General features: G+C 39.4%; 1 protein-coding gene across 9 annotated transcripts in view; it reads right to left on the bottom strand.

Annotated features, from left to right (window-relative positions):
• POU2F1 (POU class 2 homeobox 1) overlaps positions 1 to 23168 on the bottom strand; it is a 115135-nt gene that overhangs the window by 30675 nt on the left and 61292 nt on the right. For 3 of the 9 annotated variants that reach the window (XM_082059320.1, XM_082059319.1, XM_082059321.1), the window contains 5 exons: positions 16505 to 16570; positions 8908 to 9002; positions 5852 to 5905; positions 4097 to 4216; positions 2160 to 2339 (listed from right to left, as the gene is read on the bottom strand). In XM_082059320.1, the coding sequence (XP_081915446.1) occupies positions 2160 to 2339; positions 4097 to 4216; positions 5852 to 5905; positions 8908 to 9002; positions 16505 to 16570 (515 nt within the window). Of the gene's footprint in view, positions 1 to 2159; positions 2340 to 4006; positions 4217 to 5851; positions 5906 to 8907; positions 9003 to 16504; positions 16571 to 23168 lie in introns of all 9 variants that reach the window. The other 6 variants (XM_082059317.1, XM_082059318.1, XM_082059324.1 and 3 more) reach the window with 4 other exon arrangements.

Raw genomic sequence — 23168 nt, 5'->3', positions numbered from 1 at the left:
ATTATGTCCTGCACTTTCATCATAAGGAGCAGCTAACAAGATTAATCTATGCTACATTTATATATCAAAATAACCTATCCTAAAATAAATTAAAGTAAAAAATTTCAATAATTAGGAATGCCAGAAAACAAGTTTAACTTGTTTGCCTTGTGCTACAAATACACATTTTATGGTGGCAACTACATGATCACATACTATTTTTCACAGAACCTTTGGCTCATTCACACACACATACCAGACAATGCTCACTTCAGAAGCTCCTATTTGATGACACCTGTCTGATCTTTTCCACTCTTCCCAAACACCACTTGGGAGATTTTGTTATTTCTGGAGAAAAACCCAGTACTAAATTATAACTGTAAATGCTTATCAAATTTTCACAGCTTCCCACTGAAGTGGAAGAGTTGGATTAGAAGCAGGTCACACATGTACAACAATGCCTTCAATAGTATCCACTAATTTCATGGCATATTTGACAAATGTAAACCCAGAAAGTTCAAGGTACAGATTTTATTAATAAAATTTTATTTTATTAAGTCCTAATGCTCCACACCTCACTATCTTAAACTGCACACCTGGAAGACAAAAGGCACGCACTTGTGGATCACTTACATTTAGGTTAAAAGACTCACAGAATATCAAATCAGAAGTCTGTGACAGATGCATGGAGAGAAGTTAGAAGCTAACCATCAACTTCCTTGACAAGGACATTTCATTTCCCATTCTTGTCTTGAAATCTGTCTGTATTATTGGCTACAGACAAAGGCTTAAAATTAAGAGATGGTCTTAGTAGTTACAAGTTTCTCTGAATGCAACAACCTTAAGTCATTTCCAGATCATGCCAGTGAAGTGGGATCCTTTGCTAAAAGAAATACTGATTTCTGGTCACAGGACTTGTCACCAAGAAGCTCAGTGTGAGGAGTCTGTGGGCAACATCAGTTCTGGCCTTTTCACGGTGGGATAGCATCACTCTGGCCTCTGTAAGGATGGCCAGAGGGGTCAGAACTTTTAAACCAACACCATGGATGTTTGCCACTTCAGCTAATAAAACTAGTCTGTTATTCAGCTACTGGACTAGCACAATTAAGGAACAGCACATTACACCAATGGACTCCACAGAAAATTGCGAAAATTCCATTCTTTTATTTAATCAGCCCTCATCCTCACTTTTTAAACACTTCATCCCAGATGAATGCAAATGAAAATTGCCTGAATAGAAAGCACCAGACAGCATCAGAACCTACTCACTGCAAGACGCAGCAACTTTGGAGATTACATACCCAACATACTTTGTGGAGCTAGACTAATCAAACCAAAGTATTACGTACTGAGAACCTTAATCTACGGAAAGCTGCACCTCAGAATCAGCAACACAATCACCTACCAGTAGTACTCAAGATGCCTATGCTGTACATTTGGCTACCCTTGTCCAGAAGTCTAAGGAGTTTCCGCACTACAAATGCTAAGCATAGAGTCAATGGCGCTGTGTTCTCCACACTGAATTAAGCCAGTCTTGGAAGACCCAGGAGGATCTCTGAGGCTCCCAGTAAGCAGAACTTCCTCGGCAAGCAGTTCTTCAGAATGAGGAATTGATGGGTCTTTAGCAGCAGACTGTAAAACCGGACAGATTCCGACACCAGACTCATTCTGCCAGGTTTTTCTCCAGACACACAAGAGTGCCCATTCTTTGTCACTGAACTCTGAGCATTAAGCACCAAGCCAAAACAGCACATGAATGTGTCAAGTCAAACTGCCTTTCTTCAGTCTATCATTTTGCTGTTTGGATCAAACAAGTATCCTTTGTGCTAAGTACGTATCCCTTCTGATCCATACAGGTATCAACAAGTGTAATTTCTACAGGTACCTTTCTATACCTCTTCTCCTTTCTCAAGCTAACTGAAAGGAGGAAAATCCAGAAAATACTGCATCTGGTCAGATTCTGGAACAAACTCAGAAGCCCAATGGAACTGATAAGCAGCTGGTACACACTCTTTGCTAAAACTATCAGCTTCAACCTCATCAGCCAAGGATGCATAAGGAAAGACTAACAGTACTTAAAAGACTCTAGAAACTCACTGAGTAAGGAATAAAAATATTATTTGAGTGATGCAATTAGTCAAATCTCTTCATTTTCCACCCTCTCAAGCCTCAAGGCTCACCTGTGCAATCTGTATTGGCTGAGATAGAGGGATCTGCGTCATCGGCGTTGCAGCAGAGGCCGAGATGGTGGCACCAGCAGCGCTGTGCTGCTGACTGGCTGAATGCTGCACTGCAGCCGCCAGCAACTGTGCCTGCGCCTGTTGTAGCAATAACTGTTGCTGGGCTGGCGTCAACGTGAGCTATAAATAATTAGAAAACACAGCCATTAATGATGGAAAGAGCCACTTCAGCTACAAAGTCATTAGCTAGCTCATTACTAGTTATATTAACCAGGCATTCCTAACACTATTACCACAGTTCAGCCATTAACTAGCCAATGACTTCAGCCTTAAGTAAGGACAGCTGGCTACTCAACATGGTGTAGGAACCAACCTACCACAGACCTGACATAAACCAAACCACACGGAAGCAAACATTTGCACTTACTGGAACTTACAGAACCTAACTTAAGTTTTCTTCACAATCCTACCAGGAAGTTTGGGAAATAGGTAATTAAGTAGCAAGCAAAAGAAAAGAATCAGTATTGCCAGGATTTGAAAGGAAATTTACACCCAGCAGAACAGCAAGTGATTAGTCAGATGAATGAGAAGCAGGAATGCTGGCTATGGCTACTGAACAAACTGATAACACCCCAGCTGCTTCACATTAGCAAGAATCCCTGCCATATTCCATCATTTCCATTATGCCCTAAGATATAAGTAAAGAACATGAGCTCCATTTGTTTCTCTCCAAGTCTCCCCATCTGCTTTTTTTTCTTTTTAAATAGAATAGAGCTGGCAAGTTTACATCCCTTCTCAAACACGCATTATCTCTGTGAAACAGGTGGCAGCAGTCTCTCCTTTACATGTAAATGAATCTTGAGGCCCATATTTGCTGCAATCCATATCTGCATAGGCCTGGACTTTGGAGTGTTTCCCTACTGCAGACAGTCATAAATTTAAAAAAAAAAAAAAAGCAAAACAAAACAAAAACCACCACAACACTTTGAGAATAAGAAAATAATAAAATATGCTGGGTTTTAATAATGTATTAAAACAGTCTCGCTTTTACAACTTTCAACTGTAATTAACCAAAAACTAAATAGGATGGTTATTTATGAGCATACGAGAAGATTTAACAACTCAACGTGAAATTAAGACACTGTTTCATTCAAGTATAGAGACGATCTAACCTAATACTTCAAATCATAAACACATTGTTAGAGCAACTGCCCTAAATTCCTTATTAACATGCAAACTCTTAAAACTGAAAAGCTGATTAAGTGGAAGCAAACTCTTTAACCAAACCATCCCATTCACAAAACTTGCTCTTTTTTTAAATGACTGAAAGCATTTACAACAATTCAGAAACACCAGTAATCCTAAAACAACAGTTATTCCAGAGTTACTCCCAAAGCCGTGCAATTAAAACATCTCAAAATCAGTAGGTTAAAATAGAAGGGTTACACAGGCTTAAGGTAACCACTAATATAGTTACTTAAAAATATATGTGTTGAAGAGGAAGAATTAATGCCAGCAGTTACTATCATTTTTGTTCTTCACTCAGCTATCTGATAAGATTTAGTCTCATGCTCCCATGCCTCATTTTAATCTTGAAAAAAGAAAATTCCTCTTTATGACATCAGTAACTTTCTTATTTGTACACACACCAGGTTTTCATTTCATTGCAGAGCCAAGACAGATACTGAGAACAGGGAGAAAGAATTAATTTTTTTTTTTTAAGCAAATACTTTGCAACAAAACCCAAAGATAAAAATCTATTTTTTTTTTTTTTTTCTTGTAGGAAGATATTTTCCATCCCCTCTTTCACTCAAGCTTGTCCCTACGTTAAAGGAAATGACAATAACCTTCACTGACAGTTCTGTGGGGACTGCCGTAGATACTGCCATCATTTGCCGGACAGGAGGTTTACTGCAGTATGCTCGGGTAAATCTTACCCCAGTGATCTGTCCTCCGGCCAGCATAAGCTGGGTCTGGGGTATGGCCGCCTGCACTGAAGGCTGCTGGGAAGGCTGGCTTGGCTGCTGAGAGTCCCCAGATTCTTCATTAGATTTAGACTAGTCAGAAAAAAAATACAACTCTTTATAGTGTAAAACAGATGTTAATGTATAACACTGCTATCTCAACACAATAAAAATCTTTCATCTGCATACAAAAAGCCCTTGGGTTTATTTTAAGAGTGTGTTTAAGCAATGGCTCTATGTGCCCATCATCTCAGCTACAACTGCTCAAACATGTCTGTAGGTAATGCAGTTTAAACAAGACGAAAAGACTCCCAGCTCTTTTGTGACTCTTTGACATTATTTTCAGGTCTCATTTCACTTTATCCCATGCAACTGAAGCTGATACTACCTTTCACCATAAAGGAAGAACAGGTTGTTAAAATTATTCATTGCCTAAAATCCTAATCAATGGAATGAGGGAAAGGAGATTGTGTTCCCATTTTCTCTATCTGCATCATGCACCTCTAAGTCATCACACTCTTCGTTTATACAGAACTGGTTTGAGAATCCTCAAGTTTATCTACCTACAGCAAAACACAAAATATATACAGTGCTTTTAAACAAAGTTTAGCATTTATTTAATTGCATGATGCTTTATTTTAAAAGATTGGGGGGGTGATTTTTTGTGTGGTTTTGGGTTTTGTTTTTTATCTAAATAGAAGAAATTGTGAAGACATGAGGGAGAAAATGCAAGAGCACGAAGAGAGGGAGAGAGTTTTATGATAATTAAAACTGGTTATGCAGAACATTAAAATTCTGCATAGATTTGCATATTTTCCACCACCTGTTTTGGGGACTGCAGAGCAGGCTAATTAACATAAAGGCTCTGATTAATTCTGCCAGTCATTGAGCGATAATTACAGCGCAGGACTGTAAACATTCTGCACTGGAGATACAGCCTGTTTGCCAACATCTCTCTCAGGGATGGAAGTTTACCATGGCAACCAAGGCAATTTTCTGCCTCCTTCCTCTTAGAAAGGAAGGTCACTATACCTCGTCTTCTTTCCAAATTGTTATTATGTATAAGTGGGTCCACATTCTATTGCATTTCATGTAATGCACTACCTACATTCTTTAATAACAAGCAATACTGAAACCAGTTTTCAATAAAACTGCATCCCTTGCCCCTTAATATAATGCTGAGAAGAAGTGGCAAGTTACTGACACACTGAAGTGTTCGGAATCATAAAAAAGTTTGAGACCTTTGTTGTCCCACGTACATTATTAAACAACAATTACTCTGGCTTATTTTTAAATCACTGTGTTATTTACACAAGCCATCTACACTAGGCATGTTACATAGTTAATGTTACATTATACTCCCATATTCAGCTACCAGAAGTAAGGACAAATTGAAAAGCAACACTTGCTATGTTTAAAATAAGGGAATAAATGGAAGAACATGAAATATTCCTGGAGTTTTACTGTTTTCATGATACAACTGCTGAATGAAATTCAGCATAAAATTATGATCACTGCATGTTTTAAACAACTCCAGATTCTGAATGCTTACAATCCTGAACCTGATTCACGTTTGTAAAACTATTATTCTTTCATCTCTCTCATTTGCAAGAGCAATCAGAATGAAAAAATAAAGTAACATATCACAGGTTAAAAACTATCTCTAATGGGACCATAACGCTGTTTGGAATGCAAGAAGGACGAGGAGTGGGAGGCAACTGTCTTTACCTGTACATTTAAGGACTGAGCAGCAACCTGTAAACTTGTTCCAGCGAGCTGGACCTACAACACAGTGCAAAAATGGCAATGAAATAATGTAGAATCCATAGAAAACTTCAAAAATGTAAAAAGAACAACCTCCCCACCCGCACCCCAACAAAAACTCCCCCAAGAACAACACATGCCTCCCTGACACCTGAACCAGTGAAGCAGGGGTTGTACTCCAGGCTGAAAAAAAAAAAAAAAAAAACCCAAAAAAACAACCTATAAGACACTTCCACAGTGTTACTTGTCTACCTCTTGTTGAGCATATTCCTGCCTAAGGATCTAGATATTATCATGAAATGGAGTAGAAACAGAGCATTTTGGGGTGGACAGGCTAATTATTCCCATTCCTGTTAAAAAAAAAATAAAAATCTAGGCTTCAGGGGAGGGTGTTAAGCTCTACTCATCATCATCCTTCCAATATTTCAGAATGGGTCTTACCCAAAACATGCACACTGCATTCATCTGCTTCCTTATATGACAGGAGCAATCACCAGCATAGCACAAACCCCACATCATAAACACTCTTTCTCAGAGCAACCCATCAGAGTATTTGCAGTCCTCAGCCACCGAAATGATCTTGAGACAGAGGACCGGAGACACTTTACAAAAGCTGTATTGATTTAGGTATACTCAAAACTTGAATTCAGTGTTTGTGATTAACATGTCCGAAGAAGTTTTTGTGGATTAGCAGTGAAGACAAACTTATGCTTCAGAAACAGAGATTTTTAAAGAGTGTTATTTTACCTCTAGTAAGGATTTTCTCTGTACAACAAATGCTAAATTTTCATTTATTAAAGTCTGGTTTAATCAGTCTCGCCTTCTTTCTACCACCACTCCTATTACAAAGAAAGAATGCTATGTAATTAATTACCAGCACTTTCAAAGGTCAGAGTTACAGCCTGTAGTGAATTCCATCTCTCGCCATGTTTGAAAACCACTGCTCATTTGAAAACCAGGCAACACATAAGGACACAATAAAGCAAAGTAAGATGTATAGCACTCTTGCCTCTACAAAAAGAAGCCCCCACATAACATATATCACAAAAGAGAGTCCACATATCTGCAAGTACAGGAAGGAGAGGTTTAATTTAAATTGCTGTACATGAATTTAATAACTGAATATTTGAACAGGCAACCTTTAAGAGTCACCTTGGAAATTTTTTCTACCACTATAGATGAAGGTACTAGACCCAACTAAGCATGTTCCACATCTAAGCAAACACTCCCAGAAAAGCTCTTCCCCGTCACAAGCAAAATACAGTTAGACACAGATGATGTAATCTGAGCTTTTAACACGAATTAACAGCAGAGAATAATCTAAACAATAATAGCCTGCCATTCAAAAAAAAACCACCCCAGAAATAATACTTTAAAAATCACATAGCAATGAAAAACAAACAAACAAAAACACACAAAAGACTACAAATGTATCTCACTCAGGTACAGCAAGCGTATTCCTGAAAATCTCTTTGAATACAATTTGGAAACCCTTTTCCACCACACAAACATTTTTTAATTTGAAATTAAACTGTTCCTGAATGTTGCCTACAACTTAATATTTGGTATTAGTCTGGAAGAAACGGCTGCGTGTTAAGGCTGAGTAACACCCCACTAACAGCAACCACACTAGAAGAGGACACTTGGACAATAGATTCCTCACGCAACTGCAGGTGCATAAGAGAATAGCTGAGATTTTCCTTTGAACTGTTTTCAATAAATGAATCACACTTTATCAGACATGAAGTTATAAAGATCCTGACAACTGTTTAAATAAATACATCTCCAAAGCAAGATAAAGTACTGTAGTAAATACAATTACTGTCCTGGATCATATATAATGAAATGAAGACTAAAACAAACAAAATTCTGCAGAACAGCAGTGTATGTCTCCATGTTAAACATACACTGACATCCCATGTAAACTAGTCAGCCTCTCTCAATGTAAAAGCAGCCTACAATAGCCTGTTGGTTCAGCAAATTCAAACACTGGCACTCCCCAAGTCCCATATAGCCCAATCTACTAGTAAAATTGTAATTATGTGACAAGACATGTGGAATGTTCTATACAATAAAATGGCAGTTCAGAGCTCTTACAAGAGGGCATAAAAGCTTCAGTATGTCAATTATACCACAATAACTGTGCAAGCTCAGACCTCAAACATTCAAGGTCAGCCAATTAGGTACAGTATTTTAAAGTTTAAACTTGGTGCGGAGGAAGGGAAAGAAATTAGGACATTTGTTTTCATACATCAAGTACAAGCAGAAAAAAAACTACAAAAAATACCCCTTATAATCTCTTCACCTAGAGATGCCCCACTTTGCTTCAGCCTCCATCCGAAGTTCAGCTTTGATTCCCTAAACACAGCAGTAGCAGAACAGAGGGATAACAGTAGAAGCCTGAATATCATCTGACAAACAGGTCCTTGAAATAACTTCAAAAAAAAAAAAAAGAAACTCACAAACCATACATACTTAATAAGTACAATCGCTTTATATTTCTAGTTAATGTGTAAGACCTTGTAAGATTGAAGCATAGTGCTGACTACCATTCAACACTACTTCTTGTTTCTTAACCAGATAGTGAGAGTTTCAGAACCTCTGCAGCTATTGAGCCAATACAAATCCTTTACTGAAAAGATTACGTTTTACTTGGCCTTCAATTTGGTATCTCCATTAAGGTAAAAAACAACCAACACATCACAACCATAAAAACAAAAAACCAACCAACCAAGAAAAACGCCACCAACACAAAAAACCCACAGAACTTTAAGCATTTCTAAGCCCCCTAAAATGGGTTTTCCAGTTCCCCTAAATAGGCGTCACCCTATCTTGACATATTCTGCAGCTTAATGCAATGAACTGAGTGCCACAACAAGAACTTTTTTTCCATCCAAGCTACTTAAGCACGTGGTCTATCACATGACTACTCATCATTCACAGAGAGAACACAACATACAAGAGAAGCTGCATTTGTACCTGCCTGAGTCTCTCCTACATTAAAATGGGTTGTCTCTTACCTGATGAAGGTGCCCAAGGAAGGCCTGGGCCGTGGAGATCGCTCCTCCGACAGGCACAGGCTGCTTTTGAAAGTCCAGGCCATTTGTTTGTGTGCCTGGAAGAAAGAGAGATATTAAGAACTATTAGTTATTACTTTTATGAACTGGAATAAGATTTAATATTCCTAAGTCTCCTGCTATTCCCTCAGTACTATGTAGTAGAAAAATTAACAAGTAACAAGAACTAAAGCTTTTCACTGAAATGGGGGTGGGGAAGGAGCCAGGGAGAAACAGTGTCACTTCCAGACTTCTATAATGTAGCATTTGTCAGCTAAGCAAAATCAACACCATGTCGTCTTTAGCTTCTACCATCTCACCTACCCTATGTACTCTATTACACTACGACCATTCTCTGTCATGGTCTGAGAACCAAATGGGTGCATGCTGCCACAGTTAAACTGTGTTTCTGTTCTGCATGCACTCTCTATCCAGCAGCTGAAGACTATCTTTAAATTCAGAAAGTGGCAAAAACACAGTTCATGTAAAGTCACCTTTCATTATGACAGGTAAAATACTACTTGAGGAAAACAGAAATACCAAATACATCACAGTTACTGGTCACGGTTCTCCTCTTTTCAAAAGAGATACCTCCACATTCTCAAGATAATTGTGCAGAGCTCTTGTCACGTAAGATAACTGCTGGGTCTTGCTTTTGCTCTTACCCACTTTCCTATAGATAAAAACTGATTATTTTCCTACATTTTTGTTGTCTTCTTCCTCAACAGCTTGGAAGACATGAAAACCCCCAAACAAATCTGGTTGCAAGAAAAAAAATTGAATTTTTTTCCACATGAAACTACCATGGAATTCTCTTCTGCCAAGAGGAACTGCAAACACAAACTTTTGAGGATCTTTCTGTGGTGAGATGATAAAATCAACATTAGGGATTATTAACAACTGGTTTTGTTTGTTGGGTATTACTGCCTACAGTGGGTAACAACAAGAAGGGAGACTGAGTTTATCAGGCTGCATGGAATTTCTAGAACAGTTGATGCAATCTTAAAAATCGCATGACTGAAATGAAGTAAAACCAGCTTTTAACTTGCATGTTTACTCTTCATCACAACCAGATTTTGTTCAGTGCCTACAGAGAAGTGTCCAACTAACTCCTACTCCAAAATTCCTTCCATCATGTACATTTTTTGCCACAAAAATCTCTGCTTTAGGCCAGAGTTTACAGACTTAGAGACATATGTGCAGCCAAAGATTAGACATGTTAAAACTACTCAAATTTTAAACTATGAAAAATGATTTTACTTAAGGAGTTTATAATTCCAATCCAAAGTGAATGGAAGGACTATCACTGGTCTGAATTGATTGTGAATGAACGCTACTTGGTTGCACTTCTCCAAAGAAAGGTAGTAGGAAGGTATGCAGGCAAGAACTAGAAGAATCTCATCTATTGTCATTCTAATAAACTGCAGAATTCTCTCAATGCAGAAGGTACGAAGAGAATGAGAAGATGACTGGATAAATATATAAAAATAATTCCTAACAAACAGCTACTGTAGTTCAAAGGAAATAATCCTACACCTCCTCATTTAAGCAGATATTTTATATCAGTTTTCAATCTATGGTCAGGGACTCCCAAGTAGGGAAAAAGTTCAGGTAAGAAAACCTACTTTAAGGCAGATATCCTTCATTCCAGTTGGAAACTTGCAGGGGTCAAAAAAATTATCAATTTCTGAGAGGAGTAGTTAGTTGGAAGCCGCACCTTAAATTAACAGGTGAAGATGTTCCAGACAACTACCTTCCAAAATGAGCATCAAATCACAATACCATATTAAAAAGCACTGCTGCGCATATGTGCAGAAGAAATGCTCCAGGTAGCATGTCTGCTGACCCTTAATACAGAAATTTGAAGTGAGGCTCCTAGGGTTTATAGTTTTCAACAAAGCAAGTTCTAGGACTGAGCTTAAAATCTCCATGGGTCGCAAAAAGTCATTTAGGCACATAATGACAGAACACAACATTTTCTTTAAACTCGACCTTGAAGCACTCTAACTCCTTCTCCCTATGCCTCCACAAACCAAACTCAGGAGAAAAAAAGCACCACCACCACAAACAAACCCCACCTGTTCACTCTATGTTCTACTTGCATCTTAAGCTTTCTTTGATATTCAGAAGTACAGTGTCCCTATCCTTTAAGAGGCAGCCTTAGTTTTGGAAGGAATGCTACCAAGGTTGCTTGCATTTATCACAGGATGCCTACATCTTTTTGAAGAACGGCAGGGAAAATGAACTTTGAGTCCAGCATATGAGAGGTCTTGCTTTTAAGGTGCTCATAAGGATGTGACACCATTCCTGTGGAATCCAGGAAATCTGATAAGGACACTAGAAAACGGAGCTGTCAGAAGCAGAAGGTCAGCACACTGTAAGGACATGAAAGGACCAGAATGCCACCTCTGCTTAAGAGTTAAAAGCAAAAAAACATGATGATTAATAGACATGGCAGATGCAACCACAAGCACTGTGATTTTAGCAGTCACAAGTACTTATACATTTTCCATCTCCACCCCAGATACTGTAACTGTTGCAGCGGATCTAACAGCTCACCAACACCAAAAAAGCAGGAGTGGGAACTCTGCACCTCCTTTACCTTCTTGGTTCCAGGTACGCTGCCTCTTGTCCCACCCCTTCTGATAGTTCACGCACACAGCAGTAAGCCAATTCACCTTTCTAACTGAATAGAAAGCTATTCATGTGAACTGTTCCATTTTTCTTTTAGCCAAGTTAGTTTTCAGTCAGATATGTGAGTATGCTGGTTTGACTGAAAATGAGTTAATTTTCTTCATGCAGTTAGGAACCTTTCTTTTTTGTAGCTAGCACTTTCAGTATTTGGATTTAGTTTGAGAACAAGTAGATAACACCCCAGGATGGAGTTGATGTTTTTAACTGCTCTGGTCAAGGGCATTCTGAGCACCCTGCCCACAGGTGAGAGGCATTGAGGAAGGGGCACATGGATGGGGCAGAGCTTGACTGACATCCAGACTGATCAATGAGAGTATTCCATCCCATTATTGCCATGCTTCAGATTTAAGGCAAGTTGGGATCTTCCAGTCTCTCTCTCACACACGTTCTTCTTTGCTCTTTTTGTGGGAGCCCGGGAATTCGGTTCACGATATTTAGTTCGGCCTTTTGCCATTTTGCAGAGGCCTTTGGGCCTTTCTGCCTTTTTCCTTTTTTTCTCTTTGGGATCAGCTGTTCAGGACCAGGTGTTGCTTCTTGGGGCTGGCTGCTCAGTGCGTATGGAGTTCATGAGGAATTCCCTTGAGTATCTTTTACTTCTATTTTTTACATATTTATATTTATTTATATATATATATATTTATTTATATATATTTACTAGTAGCATATTAGTATTTTGTTATTTTATTCAACAGTGTTTATCTCAATCCAAGTTTCTCCCTTCCCTTTTGATTCTCTCTCATATTTGGGGAAGGAAGGGGGTGGGGTCAAATGGGGGTCATGGTTGCATTGTTAGCTGGGGTTAAACCATGACAGTGAGATTAATTAACTTGCTTTAGAGCACAGCAAGCAGCAGATAATGCAAAGCAGGGGAGTTGAGACATGTCGTGGTAGGGAAATAAGTCTCCCCCATCCCCAGGAAGTTGTTAAGACTGCATCAAGCCGTCAGATGATATTTCACCCTTAAAGACCAAGTCCAATGCAACTTATGCACATTTAAATTCTTGCACAAATTTAGCCATGTGGTTAGCTACTTCATGGAGTTGGTTTGCGTGAAGAGTAGTAGTAAGTACAATTAATTTTCAGCCACATCAAATCTCCGAACCACCTCTCTCAGTGCCATTCCAGGGAAAGGAACAGAACACTAAGTACTAGGACACTCTGAGTGTGGATTAGTTTATGCTGTCTTGGAATTGTAGCTGCAGAGGGTAAAGGTATGACAATATGAAGCAGGCAAAGTAACATTGCACCTGCAGCCAGGAGAAAAACATACTCTCAAAGTCCAAGATCACCATCATCAGACTTCGCTCTGAGTTTACGAACTGTATAAGAAAGGAAGAGGAGTGAGGAACTACGGGTCTGGGGAGATGTGGAATAAAGTGCAATAAAGAACTAAGGAAGGGAACACAATCAAGGACAAGGAAAATTCTGAAAATAACTTGAGTGGGTGTCCACACTGTGCTCTGGGAGACACCTTCCAGCACCAGCATTATATTTCCCCATCTCTGTGTGCAGGTGTGTGTTGACAGTAAGAAATCCTCAATACCCAGAAATTTTTGATTCCTTCTCAACATTGCTAATAAGATTAGCACTGATATTTGCCCAGAAATTTAACAGTTAAAGAATATTTAATGGTCCCTCTCCTGCTCTCCCAGAGACTTTCTTCTTATGGAAACTAGAAATTCAAACTCTAGAAATGAAGCAATGCAAACAAGAATCCTTAGAATCCTTCCAAATACTACACTTGCAAAAATTACTATTTTGCTGCTATGTCAATGCATGTCATAAAGCTACAGTTCCATCAACATTAGAACCTTGGCTTTCATAGTACTGCATTCACGCAGCTTTTAAAAAAATATGTATTAAACAAACAAACAAAAAAGCTGAGTTTTGGAAAAATTTCTGCTGCAACCTATGAAAATGAAACCAAAAGGGCTGTTTACTGTAAGACGCTCTTCTTATTTCTCTCTCTTTTTTCCAGTAGATACTAAGTAGACTGTCCACCCACAACTGAAGGTTGGAAAAGATTTGTGTAATTCTGCAAAACTGATGATCAATCGATCAATTCATGTTCTTGAGAAAACGGCCAGTCAGCAACTCTTGTACTTATCAAGACTCCTTTTGTTGTTTTTAATTCATCTGAAATATAGGTTCCTTTTTCAGATGCTTAAAAGAGGAGTCCCGTTAGCACAAAAATTTGAAAGCTGCAATCTGTTTCAGGCATTTCATTGCGACCAATGTATTCAAGAGACTTTACTTACGTTCCCTAAATAGTCACAGTTAGAAATACAAAAATGCTAATTAGTTAACTTCCACGAAACTTAGGTGTTACCTCATAGAAATACTGAGGTTAAGTCATCTTTACCAGTGGCAACTGTATTTTTTTTCTTAAGAACACTAGCTCTGCCAAGGGTAAATTCCATGCCCTACAGTAATTTCTCTTATAATTTTCAAGTTGTATCAGCTTACTACAGTTTAAAACAGGATTGACCCAAACAAATATTCACTGAGGTTCAAAAGACAGATAAGTAGTGCTTACACAGCAGACTGAAGTGATCTACAAATGCCAGTGGAAAATACAGTCACAAAAAGTTTCAAAGATAATATCTCTTGAGTGCTTATAAAAATAAGCTTCACATATTTTGCTTCAGAGTCTTTGCTCCCCAGACAATCAGTGGCACTTCCAGTTCCTTAGTATCCAAGCTGAAAGCTGACTTATTTTCATTAAGTAGGCACAGAACCCTAATCTATGTACCCTGATCAGAAGCATAAAATTACATTCCATGGGTATTCCTTTCAGGGTTTAACATCTGCCAGTTGCCTAATGCAACTGGTGCTAGAGCCCCCAAAGAATGTCACAAATACCATTAATCACTACCTCCAGTGGTTTTTATGAGCGCTTTATTTAAAAAACAATGGCTGCAGAACAAAGGTTCCTCAAAAATTCTATATTATTTTAGTTAGCATCATTTTAAAAGTCAGGAAACAAAACAAAGGAATGGCTGGGAACATTTACATTACAGAAGCGATGTTTGCAAAATGTTCGAATGCCAGTAAGAGTCAAACTTTTGTAAAAATTAACCTTAGTTAGCAGAGTATCCACTTTTATGATCGAAGTACCTACATGCAGCTTTACAGTCCATCAATTTCTTTATACCATGACCACCAAACGTCACACTGATGAAGTATTTGTCCAGGAGAGCAGAGCAAGGGTTCTGCTTAAGCAGATGTTCTGTGATAACGGACTACCTTTGAAAAAGCCAAACTCTCTCTTTAACAGCTCAGTTTAGGTTGAACTGCTAGTTAAAGCCGCATTTTAAGAAGCACATCAGGAGTGTACTCTTTGGAGAAAGCATACACAGGGAACTGTGGCCATACAGAGCAGGAAGCCTGAATCTTCTCAGAACTTTACAAACACCCTCCAGCTACAAGGATTCTATAGGGATATTTAAAACCATTGTCCTCTTGATACTGTTTATGATAAGGAAGTATTTATGGTTCACATGTTTTTTGAAATAACGTTTTAAATCACCCTAAATCAGCATTAAATACGTAATAAATCAGGTTTGTACATAAAAAGAATTGATACTTCCTCTATTACATCAGAAATCATAAAAACTGAGATGCCAGTAACAAAACATACATTGATAAGTGAGCTGAATTCCTTTTGACTGACTCCATGGATAGGCAGAAAAGATCCAGCCTCTTAGATGAGTATCAGGAACATTCAGTCACTCTTAACTGTATTAAAGCCTCACGCAATGAATGTGGAGACAGCAGGATGAAATGAATAAATTGTTCATTTCATCACAATTTCAGAGCTTAAAATAAAACTCTTATTATTGAACTAAGAGGAGGCAAATTAATTTTCTTCATACAAGGTAACTAGACTTCTCTCAAAGCAGTAAGAACAAGTTCCTTCTCATCAAAAGTTTCTCTTCCCAAATGCTATCCTGAACTTAGGGAAAATTCTGAGTTAGGTTAAACTATTTACTGTCCATTCAGAGTTGTCATTTCTCTTATTTTCAAAATGAACATTAAATTACCTCCAGAAAGGATTAAAGCATGAGACAGCATGATTGAGTTACAGTGGCTTAACAACCTTCTTCAATGGCTTAGAACTTGGCCACATCTTAAGGATGTGTCAAAAGAGATGTTGGCCCTGACACAAAAGCTATCCTTCCCCAAATTTTACAGTTCTGTTCTAACACACAACAAAATTACAGAAAACACATTTTCTTTTAATGTTAAGAAGTCATGCTTTTTCTCTTTGTGTTTTTCTTGTGAACTGTTGTGAAAGCTTGAATGAAGCCTAAGACAGAAACAAGATCAGCAGTGGCTCACATCTGCTAGGGAAAATTTCAACCCAAAAATAAATTACAAAGCATGCAAAGATACGTTCTGCCAGGAAAAAATGAAACTACCTATGGAGAGCTGGTGCTGCCAGAGCTTCTGTGATATCAGAAACATCACAGACAGAGGAAGAGTAGAAGGGGAATCTTGTATACATATAGATAAAGTGCAAGTGGTGCTCTGATACAGTAGATGTGAATAGTGCCCTGTGGACAGTAGGGTTAATGACAAGGCAAAACTGTTCCCAAGTCTCCATGAACAGTAGATGTGGGTTGGGGTTAGGGTTGTGGGATTTTTTTTAATTTGTTGTTTTTTGCTGTTATTTGCCTTCTTTGTTTCTGGTTGGTTGGTTGGTTGGGTTGGTTTGTTTGGTGATTACAGTGTTTGTGTTTGGTTCAGTTTCTTTCTTTTGTTGTTGTTCTTTCATTTTTCAGTTCTTGTAAACTGGTTAGTTTTGCTTTAAATATCCATTCAGTTCCACCAGAAAATATCTGTGTAGCAATTCATAATTTCTTACCTGTGTTCCCATCTCCACTCTCCATTGATGGTTTACTGGTTTCTGACGGATTGTTCATTCTAGAGTCTGCATTAAAACAGAAATAAAGATAAACTAATACAGCAAAAAAGCCCCAATTCATACTTTGTCTAAGGGAAGGAAGTAAAGAACATCAGAAATTTGATATGTACTCTACCCTGATTCAGATTATAATGCAAAACGAACAATGAGAAGCAGAACATAATATTGAATCTTCCAGATAAATATAGTTTCAAAATTTTATATGTCATTATTGGCATATGCAAAAACACGGTGTTAAGGGAATAAAAGACAGCATGCTGGAGGGCAAAGATAGGTAGGAACTTAGTTTTCAGTACAATGGAAGTCATAGAAGCAAAAACGGGGGCTGGGGGGAAGGAAGCAACTACTACATCAAGATTCAAAAACATTAAGTCTGACCACCAAGGCCTCCATTATTCTTGCTGTCATTGGTGTTTGGTTGGTTGGTTTGCTTTGTTTTTCACCTCCCCACAAGAGAAGGAAATTCAGTCATTATAATTAAGTAGATGCCATTTTTCTGATTTTATATTTATACAAATATAAAATAATTATTTATCCTTCTCACTCTGCAGTCTATTGAAAAGTCTGCACTTGGTTTCAAAGCTTGCCAGCTGAATGTAGTGCAACACAGAGGGCCTCTCCAGATGGCAGACAGAGAATATAGTCTCCTTATACAGATGTTCTGCATACAGCATCAGTTCTCCAGCTTACTACCTCCACATTCCTTGCTACCAACCTCAGCATGCCACATTATCACAAACCAAAACTACAAAAAGAATCTCAAGACAGACCTGTTCATGAAATGAAGCATAAGAATGTGCTGAAGGATTTGCTTCTTTCCATTCCCATAACTAGTTAAATGCAAGTTAAATGAGCTCAAAATGAACCCTTTACTCCAGGATATTCTCTTGATAGGTACCTGCTTAAAAAAAGATACCTCTGTCATGTACTTTCATCAAAGCAGTGATTTCCAAAATACTAATGGGCTGCAGAATACAGTAAGAGCATTAACTGCCACATCTTTCCCTCAGGTATTTCCAAGAATTCCCAGATGCTTCCCTGCTTGGCAGTGTGTGCTGGTTGGAAATGAGAAGCTGGACTATTGCCATGTACTACCACCAGCTACTGCCCAGAGAGACCAGTGTCACCCTTGAGCTATCAGAACCAGGGGCCACAGCAGCAGATGAACCCAAGCACAAGCCAGAGGGAATGAAGCACATGGGCAGGGCCTGAAGGAAGTCACAATGAAGCCTGACTGGGAGTGTGGCGTAGGAAGAGGAGGGAAATGTAATAGTTAGAAATGCAGCATGTGTACAAGAAAAGAGACATCACCCCGGCAATTACTGGCCTATCAGCCTCACCTCTGTGCCTGGGAAAATCATGGAACAGATCCTCCTAGAAGCTGTGCTAAGGCACATGGAGGACAGGGAGGTGATTTGGGACAGCCAGCAAGGCTTTACCAAGGGCAAGTCCTGCCTGCTCAACCTAGTGGCTTTCTGCGGTGGAGTAACTGCATCACTGGACAACAGAAGGGCTACTACAGCTTTTGTCTATCTGGACTTCTGTAAAGCCTTTGACACGGTCCCCAACAACACCCTTCTCTCTAAACTGGAGAGAGATGGATTTGATGGGTGGACTGGTGGACAAGGAACTGGCTCGATGGTCACACCCAGAGAGTGGTGGTCAATGGCACAATGTTTGGATGGATAAAATTAACCTGAATGAGACCTGAATCCCTCAGGTGTCCATACTGGGACCAGTACTGTTTAATATCTTCGCCAATGACATAGTGGGATTGAGTGCACCCTCAGCCAGTCTGTGAAGACACCAAGCTGAGAGGTGCCGTTGACACACCTGAGGGTCAGTAAGACACCCAGAGGGACCTGGACAAGCTTGAGAAGTGGGCCCAGGCAAACCTCATGTGGTTCAACAACGTCAAGTGCAAAGTCCTGCACCTGGGCCATGGCAACTCCCAGTATCAATACAGGCTGGGGAATAAAGGGATTGAGAGCAGCCCTGCAGAGAAGGACTTGGGGTATTGGTGGATGAAAGATTGGACATGAGGTACAAATATGCGCTTGCAGCCCAGAAATGCAGTCATATCTTGGGCTGCATCACAAGTAGTGTGGCCAGCAGGTCCAGGGAGGTGATTCTGCCTCTTTGCTCTGCTCTGGTGAGACCTCACCTGGAGTCCTGTGTCCAGCTCTGGAACCCTCAGTACAGGAAAGACATGGACCTGTTGGAGAGGGGCCAGAGGAGGGCACAGAAATTATCAGAGGGCTGGAACAGTTCTGCTGTGAGGACAGGCTGAGAGAGTTGGGGTTGTTCAGCCTGGAGAAGAGTAGGCTCTGGGGAGACCTTATTGTGACCTTTCAGTGCTTAAAAGGAGCCTGTAAGAAAGATGGGGACCGACTTTTTAGCAGGGTCTGTTGCAAGAGTACAAAGGGATAACCGTTTTAAACTAAAAGAGGAGAGATTCAGGCTAGATATGAGGAAGAAATATTTTACAATGATGGTGGTGAAACGCTGGCACAGGTTGCCCAGAGAGGTGGTAGATGCCCCATCCCTGGAGACATTCCAGGGCAGGCTGGACGGGGCTCTGAGCAACCTGGTCTAGTTGAAGATGTCCCTGCTCATTGCAGGGGGGTTGGACTAGATGACCTTTGAAGGTCCCTTCCAACCCAAACTATTCTATGAACCTTGGAAAAACTACAGTAAGCAGTTAGGAAACACAACTGAAGATGCGTCAATGTTTTTAAAACTCGTGTAATTTTCCAGGTAAACAACTGCCCTTGAACCCAGTAGGTCCTAGAAAGCCCAGAGGGCTGTAACAAGAATCTTCCCCCCAACAAGTAAAAGGAACTTCTCCAGAACCTCAACTTTCTGAGAAAGTTCCTATGATTAAATATTTCAAATGTCACCCACACGTGAAAGAGATCTAAACTATCAACGTCACTCCTAGTATAAAGGCAGCCATGTTAAACTGGTTTTTTTGAGAGAGAGCAAGCGACAAGAAACTTTTCCAGCTGAGCACTGCTGGCCCACACTTCAGCAAAATGCTGCAAGTTTTGCCTCACTTTTCAGAACCTCTGCCAAGCAGATTCAAGCTACAAGTTCACAGCCTTGAAAGACAGAGGTCTGCTAAGGATGCAGGTACAGAACCTATTGCTTCCTGGCTCCTTATTTTGTCATTTTCCACATTTGGGTAGTATGATCCACACTCTAGAAACAGGATGCCGTTCCACTGACTACACAGAAATGTTTGGTTTTGATGTGCCTCTCCCTGATGATAAATCTGTGTGCAAAACAAATATAAACATGTTCCTATCTAGAAGTTGCCTGTAACTTTAAATTGAGTTTATTGTTGTGGCAACAGCACATTTATTTAAAGTTATTATAGGCAACATTCATTCGATAACCAGTATTAGTTCCTTCCTTTACACACTGCTGGCTACTGAAATCCATTTAGGTTCTGAGAACACTGAATGGGAGAACACAAACATGAAGAGTCCTCATCCAACAGGAAAACAAGACAAGGGGGCTTAGAAGTCCAATACATTTGTATGTGGAAACTAGGCTAACTCATGGGGCTCCTGGACATAGAATGTATTTCTTAAGGCCAGAACACAAGGATGGACTGAACTCATGATAGTACTGACCACAGAAGGCAAAATCACAGGTTGTAACGATTGTCTTTCATTAACATAGGATCCATTCACTGAACCACTTCAGAAAGCCCTTGCAAGAAAAACACTGGGCCTCCTGTACTAGTTTGTTGCAAAACTGAAGTATTAGAGCCACCCTGCAGGATACTAATGGTAGAATAGACAAACTAAACCCAGAGAGGGAACACAACTGTCCTGCGCACAAGCAACACAGTAACTGTTCCTTCTGTATGGGGATGCGCATACAAATCTTCCTGCATGACCAGAAAGTTTGTTAACAACCAAGTTACAACTGCACCGTCCACTTTTCATAAAACAACCAAGACCTGTTTTTCTTTCAGCCTATGCCGCAAAATAAATTCTTTCGTAAGAGGTTTTCCGTGTTTCCTAGTACTAGACATATACAAAGTTTACTCAACTACCAAAAGCATGTCTAAATGAAGACTGTTTTACTGTAAAGATTCATCCTTAACAAAGACCTCAAACATGGCTATTGCAAAAAAGCAGCAAGCTGGATGAAGAAACATCTTTTTGGTACAGCTCAGGTTCAAATGAAGGATAGCATCCATTATTTCACCAGCTGACAACTTCTTGTTCAATCTGTGGGCCTTCTGCATGTAAAGCATCAAGAACAATGGCGCTATTTCCATTGCAAATGGTATGACATACATCTGAAACACAAAACTGTTACCAGCAAAACAGACATATCCGCAGGATACTAAACCTACGGATTCATTATACGTCAAATAAAGAGATTATTTGGTTTATACATGCTCATACAATTTCTGCTTCAAAGTTAAAAGAATAAACAAATGAAGTGGGCTAAAAGCCCAAACCATAATGCCCTCACCTTTTCTTTTTCCTTTAGATCTTACTTGGGTTTTAAATAAAGGCCCTGGGCTACAACTTCTGCCAACATTATCTAAAAACAAACTCCACAGAAGGAAGGATCGAAAGCAGCAGGTGCATGATTGAAATCAAACTCTCAGGAGTGAATATATTCAGAACTACTACTCTGCTAGCAGGGCTGCAGGCGCCGCAAGGCAGTGCTGTGCCAGGCTTTCACACACGCCCAGTCACATTTCAAAAGGTATTCAGAAGACAGAAGCGGACACTGGATCAACCTGGAGCATTAGGGACTGTACACAGCTATTAAAACATACATTTCATCTTAAGATTTTGTATCATTAACTACTTCCTTTCACCCATTAAAGTGAAACTGCCTAATACTTCATCAGCACTAGCAAAAATGATTCACTGACGCATACGGAAAAACTGAAGTTGAATGTGAGTGAAAACAGGTCAAGAATTCATTAGAAATTAATTTTCAAAAAAACCCCTTCATGTTCTGAAACAAATATTCAGATGTCTGCTTTTAAATTTACCATCCAAAAATAAATTTCCTTACTTTGACATATAAATTCTCACATGAGCTTATATAATGGAATCAAAAGAATAATAAGAATATTGTGTGTGTGTGTATATATATACACACATACATTGTGTGTATATATATATACACACATACATTGAGCTTTGGGGAAAGAGCCTTGGAAAGAAATAAAACCTATTGTAAAACTGGGATGTTCAATTATAAATAATTTTAAAAGACATAAAAAGAAGAAATTATGGCGTGTCTGTTCTGAAGACCTGATGGAATCTCAGTACAGGAAATACACTATCCCGGTAACCTTAGGCACAGCTTGCAACGGTATCAATGGTAACCACTGTGGACTCCACGTTATTTTCTCTCACGCATGAAGAACCTTGCTTTACACTAAAAATACATAGACATAATATACATTCTGCTGGGGACTGGCTCAATACAGCTACTAAATTCTTTGACACTGGGACTTTAATTCATTTCAATGCTTTAAAATTCATAACATACAGATATGCAAGTCAAGCCCAGTATTTGTTAGAAGCCCGATGTTTCTCAGATTGAAATCCCGAAAGCAAAAGGTCTGTATTAATATAATCCAAGCCTAGCAGCAAATCTAGCAGCAGTGCAGAGGAAAGAAATTCTGCTGGAGCGATAGAAAGAATAAAACAAAAAATATCACACAACAAACCATGTATTTCCCTGGCACAGACCTATCTATCTATCTACCTACCAGGCAGCTACTTGCTGCCGATTCACTGGTGAGCTTCAGCCTTACAAATACCTTCTCTAGCCTCTGCATATGTGATTAAGCTTCTATGCATAGTCAACCTCACAGCCTATATTTCCATATTAAATGCTTATAAGAAAGAGCTGAGCTGGTACCCACCTAGAACGTAGTCGCTGCAGTCCAGCATTGCTGTGGTATCCTCTACAGGTTCAGATAGTCCAAGGAAAGGGAGAATGGCAATTTCTATCAAATCTACACTACTGCTCTCGACTGAACAAGAAAGGGAGTGGGGAGGTGGGGGAAGAAATACAACTTCAGTTACACCATAGCAATCTTCAACTGAACAGGGAAACTTCAGTTGCTCTGTGGAGTTTTAGTCTCTCCTACTAGCTGTGTCTGACATTGTCAAGGCGACTGAAGCGTGAAAAGTTCCCCTTTTTGTAATAAAATAGAAACAAAGATTGCAGCTGGCAGTTTCCATAATGAAGCTTAATCAGTATGCGCCTGATTAGGGCCTTATGCAAATCTCCCCTCGTTAGCACAGCAGCCAGCACTTTGAAGTCCATGAACAATTCATTTGCAGAGTACACTGAAAGCGCTCCCTGCATAATTTAAATCATGGTATAAATATTTATCAGCTTATTTGCATATTAATTGGCAGTGCATGAAGGGAAAAATTATCTCCCAAGTGCCAGCATAATAATTAGGGAACAAAATGAATTTTCTTCCAATAGCTTGGCTTCTCAGCCCTAACTCAAGCACAGTACCACAGGGGAGCAGGGAGGGGAAGAGACTGAGTTCTGTTCAAATGCCACTGAAATGACACGTACAAATTAGAAACAACTCTAC

The sequence above is a fragment of the Streptopelia decaocto genome, assembly GCF_964273445.1.
Source record: "Streptopelia decaocto genome assembly, chromosome: 1".
NCBI classification, from domain to species: Eukaryota; Metazoa; Chordata; class Aves; order Columbiformes; family Columbidae; genus Streptopelia; species Streptopelia decaocto.
The sequence above is the reverse complement of the archived record's forward strand: the minus strand, read 5'-3'. Positions and strand labels throughout refer to the sequence as shown.